Raw genomic sequence first — 19,575 nt, 5'->3', positions numbered from 1 at the left:
GAAGGAAGGAAGGAAGGAAGGAAGGAAGGAAGGAAGGAAGGAAGGAAGGAAAGAAAGAGAAAAAGAAGAAGTAAAAGTCCACTTTGCCTTTCCAAGTGCCTTCTCACTGTAGTATAGCAATAATTCTAAACTTAGCATAACAAATTCCTTATCAGGAATAATAGTCATTCTGTGTAAAATGCATTTAGTTTTGACAGGTTTAGATAGGTTTTGTTGTGTTTAGTATTTCTATCTGTGGGTAGTGAAGCATTTACTTATGATGCATACCTATAGTAAGCATTTCAATGGACATTTCCAGGGAAATCCCTTTTTCTCATATTCTCCCCAAATTCATTGAAATGCCCCTAGTAATATTGACATCCAAATTGCATCATACACCCTGGCCCCTCTTACCTAGTGAAATTAAAAATCCTTTGTGAGTACATATTCTAATATATGGTTTATGAAACACAATCTTCCCTTCTGTATAGCCTAACCAAATAGAAAAATAAGGCAGTGAACTGAAGCTCACCACCGTGTCATAAATGTTGTGAATTACCAAATGGCAGTGATTGAAGCTATTTTTCTGTACCCATCAAGTTATCAGCACTAATGTTTAATGAACAACTAGTCTGTTCAGACAAAGTAAATAATCATTAAACCTTAAAGCTGAAAAGAGATCTTGAAAGACAGCTAGCAAGCTCCTCAAAGCCGACAGTGACTAAAATCAAGTCCAGCGAGGTGAAAGTGCTGAAAATCAGAGGCTCCCCAGCCTCCTGCATCAATAGACCAGGAAAAAAAAAAATGAGGAGATGCCACTGTGGAAACAGAAATTTCATTTCTCTGAATATGTGTCTGTCACAGTGTCCTACAGGTTGAAGCCCTTGTTAAGTAACTGCATGGCATTCAGCCAGTGGGAGAATGTGGCAGAATATCTATGATCTTGTCAGGATACACGTTCAATGAGATATAAATTGTTAAGCATCAGTTACCACAAGTGTAAAAGTATGTTAAATGAGGTTTTCTAAAATACAATGTGTTCGCATAAATCTAGAGCCATGTGATCACTTACTGGAGGTGCATGATTCTATTTACTGTGCTCTGTGAACAAGGGATTGTGTGCTGAGCTTGTCCACTAGGCCACAAACACAAAGGTCCACTGAATTTTCCAAATTAATCACATACGTGACCAGATGTGCCCTACTGAGTTGTACAAATAAATCACAAATCCCTCCCCAAACTAAAGAATCTGGCTTGAAGAGTTAAAGACTCAAAAATATTTTATGCCCCAATATATAAGAATAGTAAAATAAATGTGCTAAAGTAAAAAGTAGATAGGATATATAACTTTGAGTAATCTCCCTCTATGATATTTTTTGAAGTATGAAAGCGGCGTTCTCAGTTCTAAAAATTAATTCTACCATAACACTCGTGGTGACTAAATTGGGCAACAACTAGGATATTCAAGCCTAAGGAATGTTGTCTCCTAGCAACCACAAGAGTGAGAACCAGAGATATACAAAGGATACTTCAAAAGTCTGCAACCCCACAAGATCAAAGATCAAAGTCTTAAAATTTAAAAATTTATTTCTTTAAAGAATTTTTCCAAATGAGAAAATGTTTACTTTCCCTACTGTAAGACACACCAGGAATAAATCCCCATAGTTACAGTCCATGCATCTGTGGTATAAGGATGTTACAGCTCACCTTAAAAAGCAAAAAAAAATATATATATATATACAACCAATCACTAAACACTCTTTATTGTTAAATTCAGCACAACTCAGAACTCAAAACACGTGGAACTGGGACTCTGAGTTTTAGAGGTGTACAGTTGATTTAAATTCTACTTTTATTGAAGAACAATAGAGATTCTAGTTGGGTGATGAAAGTTGGTTATTTGGAATTGCAAAGCAGTATCAGCTCAAGGAGGCTCTCCACTATAAACCCAGTGATTACATTTCATAAAAGAGATTGTGAACCGACATACAGAGAAATTTACTGGTTCTAATGGTTCCTAAACATAGGAATGAGGTAGAGAGTAGTTTTGGAGTCTGTTTTTAATTTTAACAGAATGCAACGAGCTCAGACATTTTTGGTCTTCACCCGCCCACCAAAACAAACACATCAGTCATCGTTATTCCATCTCTTCTTAAGAATGACAATTACTTAAAGAGATAGATTGCACAAAGGTTGCTGGATTAAAATAGACAATAGTATGACCGGGTTTCGCTGTCTGTACAAAATGAAAGGTCTGAGACCAGGTTAGGCCTTTTAACACAAAGACACCTTCAGAAGTTCCAGTTATGGTATTACTCTGCCCATAAAATTAAAAAAAAAAAAAACCCTCATAGGACAATGTAGCATACTATATATGTCCTCAAAGAGAAAAGGATGTCAATTTCCTAAACAATTCAAACTATGTTTTACTCTTTAAATTGGGTATTTATACAGCCTAGTCTACATAATTTGGAACTATTCTAATTTAATCCTCCAAATTAACTGGTATTATTTGTTTCTTAGGGGAAAAAAAGTGATAAACTATTATTTAACCAAATACATTTTATCACATATTAAAATCCTCACAGGCTGAATCTCTATAATTTTAAAAGCAAAATTACCAAAAGTTAATTTTATGATGTCAAATATATATGTAGAAACATAAGCGTTATGGCTAGCAAAGTCTATACACTATAATATTATTTCAGAGTATATTTTAAGCTGATTATCTTCTATATTCTAACCTTATTTGTTTTCATCTCTTCTTCTATAACTTATTTTTATAATAAACCCAGGAAGAAGTAACTTTGCTTTAAGTATTGTGTTTTTTGTAGATATTTGGTGGTGTTTTTTACTTAGATTTAGTCATGTTTTTAAACGCAAACTTTTCTTAAAAATGCATAAGTTTTTAAAATCACCCTTTCATCCAGGAAAGAAACTTTATAAAAGTTAGTCCTACTTTATGAACAAAATAAATTATTTTATGCTTAGATATTTTGAGTTATGCATAATTTTATTCTATGTATTGCCATGATCCTTTCCCAGCATCTATGCTTGGATTAGAAGAACTCTGCCCAAAGCCATGATGGAAGCATTTGTCTGCTAATTTGTGTAGAACAGTCTATTAGAAGGCAGAAGGGTGCTGAGGAACACTAAATGTGGTCCCCGTGTCTACACAGGGCACTCTTTGCGTCCCTCCCCATTTTTGTACTCTGTCACATTCACAATTTCTCCCAGTTTCTTCCATTCTCTCCTGGCTTGTTTACGGGGTGATAATTAGATAAGTCTGATGGTCCCACTTGCTTCCACTTTGACATCAATTGCACTCCATACCTGTGATGGCACATGGCAGTGGCGTGACAAAGGCTCTCGTTAGTCTGGCTTATCAGAGCAGCTTGTTTAAAATCCTGAAATAATGTTATAAGCTTTTGTTAATTTTGCAACATTATTTTATGTGCTATCTTAAACTTCCTTCTAACTGTGATTCCACAATGACACAAGCATTAAGATACACATCTTCCTAAATACATGTGACACAAGCATTAAAATACACATCTTCCTAAATACATGTGACACAAGCATTAAGATACACATCTTCCTAAATACATGTGACACAAGCATTAAAATACACATCTTGCTAAAACTTTGTATTTTCCTTGTAGCATTACAACAAATAAGAACAGATGAAACAAAGGAAACCTATTATTGTAGACTCACTCAGAATCTTGTACCACTGGTCGCTACTCAAGAATGGAGATTTTTTTCCTATGGTTTTGCCCTGCAATGGGTAGTGAGGTATCTATCTCATTTACTTTCTTTCTATTGTTTATTCCCAGTGAACTCCTCTGGAGACTTCTCTATCTAGACAGAAAAGGAAATGCACCTGGAGAGAACCTTTGATGTTACATGACTATAGGACAAACAGGCATCCAAGCTGGGGAAAGGGCATAACCAGGCCTTCTGTATGGATGAGCTGCTGCTGCCTTTGGAATCCACACTTCTAGAGAGAAATCGTCTCTTGTCAAGGATCCATAAGCACCCCTGCGAGGGAGAAATGGAAACTCTAATCCCCAGATCTGAAGTTAGGGAAGTCAGCTGGGAAGGATCCCAGTGACCACTAGAAAGAGGCTGTTTCAAAGCATTCGAAGGGCTAAGTCCACAAGAGATCATGCCATGGTAGCCCAGAGCTCTTTTCTCTATCAGGCCCCAGCGACAGTGTCTGAAGCTCATGGCTCTTCAAAGTCCTAGAGAAATATTTGAGGCCTGAAGTAAAATAAGAAATTTAAATTAAGAAACTATTTAAATATATAACTGTAAAACAAAATATTATATCATGTCAACTGCATGATATTTACATATGTATTAATATATGAGATGTAGATTGATTAGTGATTGCTATACTACAGGAAGGGCTTCTGAAAGAGTACTGAATCTATGAAGCAATGAAAATAGCACTGCTTTTTCCCCAGAAGACTGCTTCAGCAGGAATCTTCCTTGACAGTGTTTGTGATCTCACTTGATCAAGCAGAGCAGTAGGGAATATTACACTCTTCTCTGGAGTGGCAAAAGGAAACCCCTCCAGGCTTCCTTCCTGGAAGACAGACCTTGGAACTCTGCAGCCCCAAAGGACACTACCCAGCCAGAAAGGAGCTAATCAAAGCCCACACTCTCCCTCTCCCTCCCCGCCTCCTCCCTTCCACAAACCCTCCCTGGCTATGTCAGAGGGAAGAGGTTGACTGTCTTTGAAGGGTAGGATAAATTTTCTGCTGTTATTGGAGGTGGAAGAGGGAGTAGTAAGGTTAATCTGAGCACTCAGAGATCCTGCTGGAGGAGGCAATATTAGTCACAGACCAACCTGTAGATGTGGACACCCCACATTGATTCAAGAAGCATATTTGATACCAAATGGAAGTACTTGGAAGAAAATTTTTTAAATTATTGTCTAACCAAATATAATATAATAAAAATGCTTCCAGACATCTCTCTAGGAGGATTTTTTTTTTTTTTTTTGCTAAAAATAAGGCAAACTTCCAAGTGTAAGTGAGCTTTATTACAAACATTCCCATTAATTTTGGAAGTTTCAAGGATGACCATGTAACTTAAAAGGCTAAAAAAATTTAGTTTTGTAATCAGATGAAACTTACAAAAGTGAACTTGACTCTATATAGATAATCATTATTATACTACATGGTAATTAGGCAGTAATTATCAACAATAGACATAAAAGATGACTAGAAGCATTACTTGGAATAAAGTTAGCCACTGTTATTTAATATTATAATTTTTCTCTTCTGCATTAATTATCTCTCTAATATAAGGATGATAAATAACAAACCACACAGCCACTAATATGTACCACATAGAATAGAATTTAGCAGTCTCACACTACCACTTAACATGTCTCCCCTTCTCTCATCAGCTCTATATACCAGGGGTTGGGGACCCCTGGTATACGAGACATAGATCTACATCTCAATCTCAATCTACATCTCAATCTTACATCTCAATCACAGCAGGAGGTGAACCACAGGTAAGCATTACTGCCTGAGCTCTGCCTCCTGTCAGATCAGCAGCAGCACTGGATTCTCATAGGAGTGCAAACCCTATTGTGAACTGCGCCCATCTAGGTTGTGTGCACCTTATGAGAATCTAATGCCCCATGATCTGAGGTGGAACGGTTTCATCCCGAAACCATCACCCCGCCACACTGCCACCTGAATACCCTGAAAAAATTATCTTCCATGAAACTGGTCCCTGGTGCCAAAAAGGTTGGAGGCCACTGCTATATACTTTTGACAACTTGTTTGTTTTAGTCACTCTTTCATTTCCCTTAAGCTTTGATCCTTGGCTACCCATTTATATTTAAGTTTGAGGGATTTAGATCGAGAATGGCAGTTTGGGGTGCCTAAACATCTCTTCTCTACTATCTGTAACCTTGCAGCATTCTATCTTTTTTTTTTTTTTTTTTAACACTTTACTATTCTCTTCGTAGGTTTTCAAGAGGGAAAAGACGAAAACAAAAAACAAATGTTCTTAACCCATTAACTTCTGGTTAACTTAGCCATAACTTCACAAACAATCCCAGTCGAAATGCTTCCTGAACAAAGTGTTCCTATGAAGGGCATACAGCTCTCAACTAACTAATGTTTTCAGCACTCAGGCTACTCAGCTTCTCTGTTAATCAATCTTTCCCACTAAAAGTGTTTTTAAAGATTCTACTTTCTCTTGGTTTTTCATGCAGACCTCTAATTACTCAGTCTTATATATTTCATTGCTTCTTCCCCTGCTCACATCGTTTTTTAGTTGTTTTAATTAATTTTTTAACTTCACATAGAGAAAAATTGAATTTTTTGCTTTCAATTTGTGTTTCTGTGATATATCTTTTCCAGCTTTTTGTTGTTACCTATCTATATCACTATATTTAAAATGTGTTTCTGGTTGCCAAAATATAGTTGGCACTTTTACAAAATTCCAATCAGACATTTTCATGATTTTCATTGTTGTATTTTGACTACTTCCATTTAATATAACTACTGGTGTGGCTGGATTTAGGTCTACTATTTTACTATTTATTTTCTGCTGGTTTTCTCCATTTCTGTTCCTCTGCTTCCCCTTCCTAGACTTATATGGGATTCTTTTAATATTTTTTAATATTCCATTTTAGTTTAGCTTCTACCTTTTTGACTGAAGAGGTCACATTTCAGCAGAAACCTAAATGAAACAATGGCATGAATCATACACAGATCAGGAGGAAGAGTGCTGTATGCACAGGGACTTGCTCGTGTAAAGGTCCTGGGGCAGCAAGGGAGCCCAGCATTTCCAAGGAATGGCAAAAGGCCAGGGTGGCATGACTAGTGGAGAGAAGAGAATGTTTGACGATGAGATCAGAGGTGAGCAGCAGTCATATCAAGTAGTGTCTTGCTTGGTCACAGTCAAGAGTTCAGATTTTATTCTAAGGGTGATGGGAAGCCATCAGAGGGTTTTGAGCAAACGAATAACTTGATCTGCTTTATATTTTTAAGAGATTTCTGTAGCATCTGTTTAGAGAATAGCATGTAGAGGGGCAAGAGTGGAACCTTAAGCCAGTTGGGAAGCTACTACAGTAGTCCAGAAGAGAAATGATTCAGTTCTGAAACCTGAGTTCTGCTCTTGCCCCAGTACTTACTGGTTGAAAGGAAGATAGCAGTGGCAATCATGAGAGATGATTTAAATCAAAATATGCTTTAGTAGTAGAGCTGACTGCATTTGCTAATGGGTCAGATGTGGGGTGTGAGGAAAGAGAGGGGACAAGAATTACTCTCCCTAGACCATCAGCTCCTCAAAGACTGGAACTCTGTCTCATTTATCTCCATATATTAATGCCAGTGCCTTGCCTGAAAGAAGATAGAATTTGGAATTGAGGTCTGAGTTCAGATCTTACCCCGGTACTTACTGTGGAAAGGCCTTATTTAACCTCTTTTGAATACCAGTTTCCTCCTCTCTAAGTTACAATTATAAATTGTGCAGCATTGTTGAGTACCCAGTGTGTAGCAAGTGTGCAACAGTTGTTTAGTGGTTGCTTAGTACTACATAAATCTTTATACAGAGGATAACATGGGCCCTGCATTTAATTATCTAACAGCTGCAGTCCCTTGTTCCCCATCTCCATTATCTCACTCTCTCCACCTCAACACTGTTGCCCATTGTTTTCTTGCCTACTACAAACAGGGAGGTTCTTTATTTCCATCTACCTGAGGTTATACCTAGTGACACAGCTCAAAAAATATTTTTAATATACCAAAAAGCTTAAAGGTATTCAAATATCGAGATCACATTTATTCATAGCATAAACTTCCTCAAAGGTAAATGATTATGTTGGACAGAATCTCAAAAAAATGACTCCAGAAATAGAAAAATAATCATCTTGGGAGGTGAAAAGAACAGGATGTACTCCACTCCATAATGTTATGCTGCAGTTCCTCAGAGACAAAGAAGCGAAACTGTTATTATTTAACTATATACATTTCAACTTGCTATTTAATTTTTACCTCTTGTTTATTCTAAGAGTTACAAACAGACAATAAAAATAAAAAGTTAAAAATGAGGATGAATTTTGTTTAATTATTCTTTAATGAGATATATTTAAACTACCCGTTTCTTTTTAATACCTTGCCTATGCTTTTTTCTACTGTGATTCTAAACGCCTGCCACCACTAACTTAAAAACCTGTTACCAGTAGCCCATTCTGAGCAGCTATTTCCTGCCCTGTTTGAAACAGATTTATTTTGATATATTTGCAAAGGGAAAAGAGGAAAATTTTGAGAAAGTTACCACTAAACAGCAGAGTACACGTTACAGGAATCATTTTATTTACTAAGTAATTTGAGTTTTGTCTGTACTCCCTTAAGAGAAGTGATGCTCTTGATCAAATTAGAAATGTCTAAAAATGTATTGGCTGTTTATCCGTAATCCAAACAAAGCAAAAATATACATTTTTTTCACAGAGTCTATTAGTCATTTCAAGTATTTTAATAGAATTCTTGCTAAAGTTAAGCTATCACTCATTAATATTGCCAGTTGATAATAATAAAATCTTGTTCACTAGTTCTCAGAAGTCAATGTGCAAAATCAAGTGGGTTCTTTACATAACAGGAAGGCTTACCTCTAATGCAAAGCCATACTGGTCTAGTTCTGCGTAGATGAGTCCACGATTAAGGAACGTATTTAGTTTTACAGTTTCTGTAGCATCAAGAAGCAGCACAATTCCATAATCTGTTAATGCCTAAAAATAAAATAATCATTTGTAGCATAGATCAGCTTTTTAGAGCCTGAATGCATTGGCTATGGACAAATATATTTATGTCCAAACTAGGACCCAATGGTTAGTTCTTCAATTTGTTTTATAATTTATGGCCAAAATAACCATATGTTAGATTTAAAGGGTACCCTTAGGCAAAAAGTATCATGGACACTCATACTTTTCAATAAGCAGTGCACACTGTGCTTGCATTTCATGTTTTACCTGCAAGTCACCCCATATATTTTCACTGGTGTATGGGCTGGAAGAGAAGGATTTAGCACTCTGCCCTGACTCGGTAGTTTGATCAAATGACCATTAAATATATAATTTCTTTTTAGTGTTTTATTGTTTTCCTTGCTGAAATCTAAGCTCTATGAAGCCAGAGCTTATCCATTTTGTTCACTGTTTTAAGCCCAGTAACAAGAATCAAGCCTGCACATACCATGCATTCAATAAATTTGTATCCAATGAAAAAATCATGACTCAATGAAAATAGATCTTAATAAAACTAACAAATAAGCACTTGTATGAAAGTTATCTCAAAATATTTTGATAAATATATTCATTTTTCTAGAAGACACATAGTGTAATCTGAGAATCAACTCAGACCCTTCTCCATTACTTTTACCTTATTTTGTTTTTTTTACATTCACTGACTAAACAAGATTTTACTGGTTTCTACTCTGTACTAGGTACTAGAAGCATTCTAAACTTGGGTTGGAGCTGAATCTCTTAAACCATTTTCCTACGGAACATTCTGTCCAAAAGAGCCATATGGTGTGATCAGGAAAGGGCTAAATCTTATTATGCCTGTAGCATCTGCCAACTGAAAATGACAAAGAGCATTTTATATTTGCTCATTTGCCCTCCTCTGGTGCTTCCTAATGTTGGGTGCTCAAGTGTCTTTTAAAAATGTGTAATTAAAGATCCTATAGGTATGTTGTGGCATAATCATAAATAAAAATTGCCAGGACTATAAAAATAAATAGTAATATTTGTCAAAAAAGAAAAAACCAAATCTAGAATATTAGCCACAAATTGTCTAACATTTTTCTTTTACTAAATTACATTATGTGAAACCAGTATGATGCCTTGGAGATCCACTGAGCAGCTGAATCTGCAATACAAGAGGAAATAAAAACTGGGAAATAAGATTTCGTAAAGATCAATGAGGGTAAGAGGTAGGGATGGGAGCACACAGGTTTTGATTAAGAGGAAGGGTCAGGGCCTTGGCCTCTCCTGGATTTGTGCCATGCCTCTGTTAACATTACTAACTCCTCGATTTGGAGAAAATTACTTAACACTAAGCCTTAGCTTCCTCATCTGCAAAATTGGCGTGTTAATAATTCATCATATTGTTACAAGGATCTACTTAAAAATGTTTTGATTGTATCTCAGTGAAGCATTTAGCTCAGTTCCTGTCACACAATAAGCCCTAAATAAGTGGTAAGTGTTCAGTATTTTTATTAATATCAAGTGTTAGAACCAGAATTCATCTTTCCTTAGTTTTTATGAAACTATATCTTGGGAGAATGCCTAAATGCATTTTCTGCAGAAAGTTACTTGGTTTTTCTCAGGCTAGGGATGGCAGGAATGCTGAGAAACAGGTGGAGGAGGACACACTGCTTAATGACATCCAGTCCACACGCTGGAGGTCAGACGGTTTTACAAAGCCACCTAAACACTGTTAACCCAGAAGCAAACAAATTTGTGGACAAAATACAGGTCACTAGCTCCCTCTGTGTGACTTGGATGGTTTTTCGCACCTCTCCCTACTTTCGTTTCCTCGTCTGTAAAGTTAGCAGATTGGATAAAATGCTTCAGAGTCCTGGCAGCTCTGAAATCACCATTATTTTATTATCATAATTTAGTTTTACTTGATTTAGGTAGTTTTGCATTTTCTTTATTAACAGGGCACTGGCTCTTTCACATATCTGAGGTAACAAAACAATGGGTGTTCCCTCCCCACCCCAGCCCATTGTTTTCCTATTCAGGGTTACCTTTCCTGCAGGAATGGGGTTGGGGAGGGAATCCTCAAAGGCCCCTGTTGTGCAGGTCACTCTAATAAATGATCTTTCCGTCAGCTCCTAGCATCTTAACAATCCCCTTGTTAAAAATTAGCTATTCATTTATCAACATCTCTGGAGGAAACCTGATAATCTGGTTACCAAGAATTTTACATCCTCTTAGGTAGAGACAAAGTTTCTCAACTTCCCTTCTAAAGCTTGTACATTTCTAAATTTCTAAATATTTTAAACAGATTTCACTGTCCACGTTTCACAGATTGGGGAGTGTGTGAACACAGAACAGCAGGAATGTGACCTAGCCTTTTAAAAGAATGCATCATTTACTACAGACATGGGCAGGAATAAGGAGAGGGAGACAAGTAACAGAGGAAGAGGATGGGACACTATTCTGAGAGACCACAAGACTAGCTGCTCCCCAGTGAGGAATCCTCATTGAAAAGGGACCAAACCGACAGAGAGAAGAGAGTAGGTAAGATTACAAACATAAACAACAGTTTGCTCAGGTAGACGCTGGATCAAGACAAATAGAAAAAAGGTTTGCTGCAGCCCACAGGCCTTCAAAATATGGGCCAAACCTAGTCACTGGTCCCTGGAGCTGAAAACCATCACTCCATACTCCGTGCTACATGTGTGGTCTGAGGACCAAACAAAAGAATGCCTACACAAACTGCTGTAGGTAACATTAAAATTTTGAAACCACAATATTGCTAGTGATTGCTACTGCTTTAAAAATTCTGCACTTTGGGAGGCCGAGGCAGGCAGATCATGAGGTCAGGAGATTGAGACCATCCTGGCTAACATGGCGAAACTCCGTCTCTACTAAAAATACAAAAAATTAGCTGGACATGGTGGCAGGTGCCTGTAGTCCCAGCTACTTGGGAGGCTGAGGCAGGAGAATGGCGTGAACCCAGGAGGTGGAGGTTGCAGTGAGCCGAGATCACAGCACTGCACTCCAGCCTGGGCAACAGAGTGAGACTCCGTCTCAAAAAAAACTAAAATTCTGCATATGGTAGAAACATTTATTCAAATGATAATTATGTGATGGATTTAATTTATAAATGCCTTTAAATGCTTCTATAAGCATTATCAACTTAATTTTTCATTTGACTTCTTTCAGAAATTATATGAGAAAATTTGGTGAGCACCAACAAAGAAATTAAATATTCTTTGAAATGGTTCTTTGGTTTCTCAAGTTTTATATGTGTGTATTTCCTAGGAATTCCTTTTGAAAATTCTAGCAGAAGTAATAAGAAAATACTTTATAAATGCCTTAAACGAATTTACAAATGCTTTAATGTGTTGTTTATTACATGTTTATTGACTGAAATCAACAAGTTATTAAATGCATGTTATTTATTAAACACTTTAAACACATTGTTTACTAAAATGGTCATCTTACCATTTGAAGTTCCCTTATCTTGGTGTAACATAATGCTCTGTTATAAAATGCTATATAACTATTTTTATCCATGCTGATAGCTGTAGTTAAATCTGTAATTGCTAGCTTATAAGTCTAAAAAGAAAAAAGTAATTACGTGAGAAAGGAAAATCATAATGGACTGAAATTTAATCATAAAATAAATTCTTGTTTCTATCAGAGTTTTTGAAACACACATTTAACCATTCCTTGTATCATCTGTGAAATTAACACATTGAAGCTAATCCTTCATAGAGTTAATTAAGAAAATCTCCTGGTAGAAATTATCATTATAGTTTCTCTTACCTACAAACAAAATTAAATATATCAACAACTTTAATTTAGGTAAATATCTTATTACCATTGTTGGTATATGGCAAGGAGAAAATTATACTTCTAGGTAAAATAAAATAAAGCCAACCATATTAATGCAGCAAACATTCACCAGTGCTCGCTTGCTTCTGTCATTGTGACTGTCATATCACATAATCATCACGTTTTCTACCCTTGTTCTCTTTTGCTTCCTCTTTGATTCTTCTCTGATACCTTGTATCATCCATTTCTATAGATAGTAATTTTCATGGAATTAACACATAATGCAAGGTCTTACCTTTGCTTTAAGGTATTATTTGTAAAAATTTCATATAAAATAGCTACAAAGATCAGAAAAGAAAAGTAGAGAGAAATAAAGTATTCAGTGCAGTATCACATATCAATGGTACTGCTCACAACTTTTAACCCAGTAACTTCTGTTTAAGAACCAATCATAAACCCAAGCAGCAATTTTGTTCTCAGATGTATATAACTATATTATTTTAAACAGTAAAATAGTAAAAATTTTAAAAGCAATCAAAAAGTTCAACAATAAAGTAATTAAAGTAAATTATGGTGGAATATTATGCAGTCAGCAAAATACTATCTTCAAAGATTAAGTGTAAAAAGCAGGGCACCACACAAGTTATATAAGTAGCATAGTCCAAATTTTGGAAAATATATATCATATTTTATGAGGAAACTAAAAGACTAAATACAAATCTGACAAATGCACTCAGGAATTATCATTGATTGTGAGATAATAATCCTTTATTCCCTTCTGTATTTTTCCAAATTTTCTGCAATGAATATGTGCTACATTCTTAATAAAAATAAATAATAAATGTTATTTAAAATGTAATGTAAAAAATAAATACCATTATTTTGTGAAAAAAATATGAATTGGGAAAGTGTAAAGTTTTCTATGTAGTTCTGCCCTTCATATCACAGTGATTCCCAACCACAAAGAAAAAAAGTAAGTGAGTCCCCTGCCTAGCATAAGAGAGTCTTCCCACCCTAAAATTTCAGTAAGCCAAGCAGGAAATGGCCCTACCTTGTTGTAGTATTTCAGAACTCCTCTGTAGAGATAGGCACGTACGCTCTCAGGGTAAATTTTTATAGCCTTGTTACAATTCAAGATTGCTTTGGAATACCTGCCTTTTAAACCATAGAATGCTACTCGGCTTAAATATGCCTATTCAGAGAGAGAGAGAGAGAAAGAAAGCAGGAATGGGTGCTTTAGTAAAAGCACCAATTCTACCAAAATATATGATACTTGGAACAAATCTATGCCTCCCAAAGAGGGTATTAAAATATAGTCTTTTAAAAAGATTTCTTTTATTAGAAAAAACATTTCAAATGACACAGAATAATTGAAAGAATGATAAACACCTATCACCTGGAGTTAATAATTATTAACATTTTGCCATATTTATCTATTTTTTTCCTGCACTATTTGAAAACAGGTTGTAGATATGGTAATGCTTTATCCCAAGTCCCCTAGTATGCATCTCCTGTGAAAAAAAGACATTCTCCTACATAACCACACTGCCATTATATATCCAAGATGATTTATAGAAATTTCCTAAAATCATCTAATATTTAGACCAGATTCAAATTTCATAGATTCCTAAAATCCAGGTGCGATCAAGCTTCACCTATTGAATTTTGTGTTGTCTGTATAGTCTATTGAAAGATAGGAATCTATGTAACATCAAAACAAAAAGTAAGTACAATTAATGAGTATATAAACTTTAAAGTATTAACAGCCACACTGATATATTAACAATATTTACATACATCACATTCACATATACATTTATATATAACATCATAATATCACTGATGGAAAGAATACTTTTAGTTTAAGGAGAAATACAGCCATTTGGATTATCAAAATACAGTTAAGTGAAAAGTAGGTATAAGAAACTGATTGGTGCTAACTAATAACAATGGTATATAAGAGATTTAATAGTTTTACCAAAATTAACACTTTACAACCCACTAAAAACATCTATTTAAATACCTGGTAATGTTTTGGATTGAGGGTAATGGCACGATTAAAATCCAGAATCGAGCTATCCTTGTGGAGTTTCACTTTACAAAGCCCTCGTTGATAAAAGCTTTCTGCAAAATCTGGATTTGCTTTCACAGCTTTTGTAAAAGAATCAAAAGCCTACAGGAGCATATTGTCAAAATGCAAACCATTTAGTGATATAATATATTGTTTTAAAATGTTAATGAATTACAGTATATAACTATTGTTGAAAAGTTTCACTCTATTTTTGGATTATTTTAATACATTTCTCCTAATGGACCTCATGGAACAAACAAAACTAATATTTAGAAACAAGTAGAGATGATTATTATAATTAAAGGTCTTATTCCCAGACTAAGGTCTATATAATCCATATTGTTAGATTACAATATTTTGGGTGGTATAATTTTAATTGTTATTCAGATTTTGTTTCTTCAAAGAAATCACAACTAGCACATTTATTTTCCATTAGGATCCAGCAAATGCATCATTATAGAACTTCAGAACAACAGAACTCTAAAAATTTTCCCCATATTTTAAAGCAAAGCTGAGTTTGCTCTGGTTGTTCAAAAGGACTAAAAACATATAAAATATTTGTGATTTGTCTCATATTTACTGAATTTCTTAATAGAACAACTAATCAAGTGCACCTCTTTTTTTGTGTATACCAATACCAATTTAAAACACTGTCCACTCCATGAACATAAGAATTAGAATGATGTGTGTGTATTTGTGTGTGCGTATGTGTGTCTGTGTGTGTCTGTGTGTGTGTGTGTGTGTGTCTGTATGTGTGTGTGTGTGTCTGTGTGTGTCTAGAGATAGAGTTGTAGAATATCCAACATTAGTCATCGGAAAGTATCAATGATTTTACATATTTGTCATATCAGTGATAATTTTGAAGTAAAGAATTGCCTAAAATCACCAAAGACTGGATAAATATGTAATAATTGAATCAACTGTTTTTCAGTGTATCTGGCCATCTTAACAACCCGTTTCAATCTGATTTGAATTGTTCAATGATCAATAAGAAAAGCCAGAATGCCCTAATCTTTTCCATTTATTCTACATTATGTTAAAGCATTTAAAGTACTTAAAATTTAATAAGTGAATTCATACTCATGTGATAAAATTATTTTACTGTAATAATTTCCTGCAGTTAGATTTATTGTTCTGGTGGGAAACATACATTAATCTTTAGAATATTGTTGACAAACAAGCATCAAATAAAACATGTTGGTTAAATAAAACAATGTCCTAGGTGTTGCAGGGTGCAGACTGACTGTAATGAGCCAAGCTTCAAAAGCAGCTTTGGACCAGTTGCCCACTGTATAGGTGGTCTTCGGAAACAGAATTGCATACAAGCAACCAGTCTCTAAAATTACAAATAATCTATACTCCTAAATACATGAAATACCATTTGTAAATTGCCTTCCTCCATATAACAAAGACCCAAGTTATACAGACAGTCTGCTGAAATTGCTGTGGTGTTTGGTCCTTTATCGGAACGAGAAATGACATCCAACGCCTTCTTAAGCATTTTCACAGCTTCCTATAATGATAAAAAAGCAGGGAGGGGGCAGGAAATGTTTCTTTCCACTACTGATTTAACATTACAGCCTTATATGTTAAAAGGAGCACAGAGCACACACCTCTACTCTTACTTTATCTGGGAACAAACAGACCTGGTGAAGTTACAGGTCTTGTCAGTACACTACAGGAAGAGAATCCAGTTCAGAAGTCTTACCCTCATGAGTCCCACCCAGATGCCTATCCTACAAGCCAGCACTTAAGCAGGCTTACGGACATGGATCTTTGGAACTAAAATTTGTAAATTCCAAAGGCTATACTCAAGCTTAAGTCAGGCTTAAATTTATAAACTAGTTTATTGATAATTTCCTAATAATTTTTCTGAATGGAATACTGGGAAGCTACTAGGTAGTAAAAGATCTCCACTGATAATATCTGACATAATTTTAATCAATTTTTATTGTGTCCTGCTGTCCTCTTAATAGGGTTTTATTGGCATCAAAAAAATAAACCACCTTCAAAACTCACCCATTGATTTATTCAAAATACTCAAAAGTCTCATTAATGAAAACGTTCAAAATAGTCAAAAGTTTCAATAATGAAAAAGTCTCAAATGAAAAACTCAAAAGTCTCATTAATGAAAAAGATAGAAATGCCATTTAATACTTAACTACTCTTGTATATCTTTATATAGAAAGTCAAATAATTGTTACTGGCCATACCATCTTCTTAATTGTATTAAATTGCTAAAGAAACAATGAGATTTCACTTGGATATGCTAAGTGTCCTTTATGGCTTCTATCGAGCATTAGCTCTATATGTTTGCAAGTCACCCAGCATCCCTCCTTCTGTCCTCACTCTCAGCACATGACCTTGCCTAGAAAAAGTGGATTATTGTCTCAATTTCCCCCCTTTCTACTTTTCAACGAATCTATATCTTCATTCACTTTCACCTTTTTCTCTCCTGTCTTTGAATTGCTTTTTCTCATTCCTTGCAGGGCAAACTCCTCAAAAGCTGTCCTTGACCCCATCTCCTCCTGCCCCACCTGAGCAACCTATTACTTCCTTTCTCGTTTGGATTTCTGCCCCTTCACTGACTCCTTGAGTCCAAAAAACTTGTCTACTCAAGCCTTCCATCCCGTTTAAATTAAAATCAACACAACTTCACTTCCTCCTGCTTCCCCCATCTCTCTCTCTTTCACTACTTTATGGTGTCATCTGAGGGACATCTGCAGAGGCTTGCAGATAAGTCATCTTTATAGTCTGCAGAAAGTACTGTGGCTGCTGTGTGGATAAAAGCTTGGAAGAGTACAACAATGCAGCTATATAACTCAAGAAAAATTTTTTAAATTATATGTTCCAAACCAGGATAATAGCCATAGAAATAAAGAAAGAAAGTGGATTTGAGAAATATCTAGGAAGTAGAACCAAGAGAATATACATATATTAACATCACTATTTATTACTATATTTCTATAGTATATATAAATACTATGTATCGCTATTACTAGAACCAAGAGAATATATATATATACTAACATCACTATTATATTAACATCACTATTTATTGGGTGGAAGAGGGTAGCTGATGGTGACATCAGGTATCCAGCTAAAGTCACAGGGGACAGCCTGGGAGGAGGAGATTAAAGTAAATATAAAAAAGTAGTCCTCAAAGAATACAGAGACCAAAAACTCCAAATGTGAAGAAAAGAGTAGACATGATCCATACTGAGAAATGATCACAGAATCTGCAGTAAGAAAGCCAATGAAGGCCGGGCACAGTGGCTCACACCTGTGATCCCAGCACTTTGGGAGGCATAGGCAAGTGGATCTCCTAAGGTCAGGAGTTAAAGACCAGCCTGGCCAACATCGTGAAACCCCATCTCTACTAAAAATACAAAAATTAGCTGGGCATAGTGGTACGTGCCTAGAATCCCAGCTAGTCAGGAGGCTGAGGCAGGAGAATTGCTTGAACCCAAGAGGCAGAGGTTGCAGTGAGCTGAAATTGTGTCACTGCACTCCCACCTGGGCGACTGAGCAAGACACCATCTCAAAAAAAAAAAAAAAAAGAAAGGAAAAGAAAAAGAAAAAAAAAGCAAATCAATGAAGCTAGCAAGAGTGCTTGATTCCAAACCAGAGGTGCATTCATTTTCTGTCACTACAAGTCAAATTACTACATATTTAGCAAATGATAGTAACAAGCATTTATCACCTCACAGTTTCCACAGGTCAGGAGATTGGGCATGGCTTAACTGGGTCCTCTGCTCCAGGTCCTACAAAGCTGCTATCAATGTGTCAGTTGAGCTACATTCTCCTCTGTAAACTCGACTGGGAGAATCAGCTTCCAAGCTCATTCACGTTGTTGGCAGACTTCATTTCCTTGAGACTCCAGGACTGAGAGTCCCAGTTTCTTTTTTTTTTTTTAATTTTTATTTTAAGTACCGGGGTACATATGCAGGATGCACAGGTTTGTTACACAGGTAAACATGTGCCATGGTGGTTTGCTGCTCCTATCAACCCACCACCTAAGTATTAAGCCCACCATGCATTAGCTATTTTTAATAATGCTCTGTCTCCCTCCACCCTTCTTCCTACAAGCCCCAGTGTGTGTTGTTCCCCTTTCTGTGTTCATGTGTTCTCACTGTTCAGTTCCCACTTATAACATGCAGGGTTTGGTTTTCTGTTGCTGTGCTAGTTTGCTGAGGATAATGGCTTCCAGCTCTGTCAATGTCCCTGCAAAGGACATGATCTCATTACTTTGTATGGCTGCATAGTATTCCATGGTGTATATGTACCACATTTTCTTTATCCGGTCTATCATTGATGGGCATTTGAGTTGATTCCATATTTTTGTGTTTGTGAATAGTGCCACAAGGAACATACACACACATGTATCTTTGTAACAGAATGATTTTTATTCCTTTGGATATATACCCAGTAATGAGATTGCTGGGTCAAATGGTATTTCTGCCTCTAGGTCTTTGAGGAATCGCCAAACCATCTTACACAATGGTTGAAAAGTATAAAAGCATCCCCATTTCTCTGTAACCTTGCCAGCATCTGTTTCTTTACTTTTTAATAATCACCATTCTGACTGGTGTGATGCAAATAAAAACCACAATAAGAGATATCAGCTTGCTGGCTGTTGGTTGCACTCAGGTCCCAGCTGCCCACAGTTCCTCACCACATCACTCTCTCCACAGGAAGTCACAACAAGGCCAGCAGGAGAACCTCTCTCTCTTTACTCTGCTAAGAAGGAGGTCTTATATACTGCAACGTAATTGATGGAGCAACACCCCACCAATTTTGCCATATTCTATTGGTTGGAAACAAGTCACAGGTCCTGCACACACTCAAGGAAGGGGAGGAGGTAACATAGGGTATGATTTAGAATAATCTTAGAGCCCAGGCGCGGTGGCTCACGCCTGTAATCCCAGCACTTTGGGAGGCCAAGGCGGGTGGATCATGAGGTCAGGAGATCAAGACCATCTTGGTG

General features: G+C 36.1%; 1 protein-coding gene across 1 annotated transcript in view; it reads right to left on the bottom strand.

The window, feature by feature from the left end:
• Window positions 1-19,575, bottom strand: part of LOC105500565 (tetratricopeptide repeat protein 6) — a 64,329-nt gene that overhangs the window by 21,654 nt on the left and 23,100 nt on the right. The window contains exons 8-11 of the mRNA XM_011926153.1: window positions 15,967-16,101; window positions 12,185-12,298; window positions 8,621-8,740; window positions 3,313-3,386 (exon numbers count right to left, since the gene is read on the bottom strand). Coding sequence (XP_011781543.1) covers window positions 3,313-3,386; window positions 8,621-8,740; window positions 12,185-12,298; window positions 15,967-16,101 — 443 coding nt within the window. The remainder of the gene's footprint in view (window positions 1-3,312; window positions 3,387-8,620; window positions 8,741-12,184; window positions 12,299-15,966; window positions 16,102-19,575) is intronic.

This window comes from Colobus angolensis, unplaced genomic scaffold (assembly GCF_000951035.1).
Source record: "Colobus angolensis palliatus isolate OR3802 unplaced genomic scaffold, Cang.pa_1.0 Scaffold119, whole genome shotgun sequence".
Lineage (NCBI taxonomy): Eukaryota > Metazoa > Chordata > Mammalia > Primates > Cercopithecidae > Colobus > Colobus angolensis.
The sequence above is the reverse complement of the archived record's forward strand: the minus strand, read 5'-3'. Positions and strand labels throughout refer to the sequence as shown.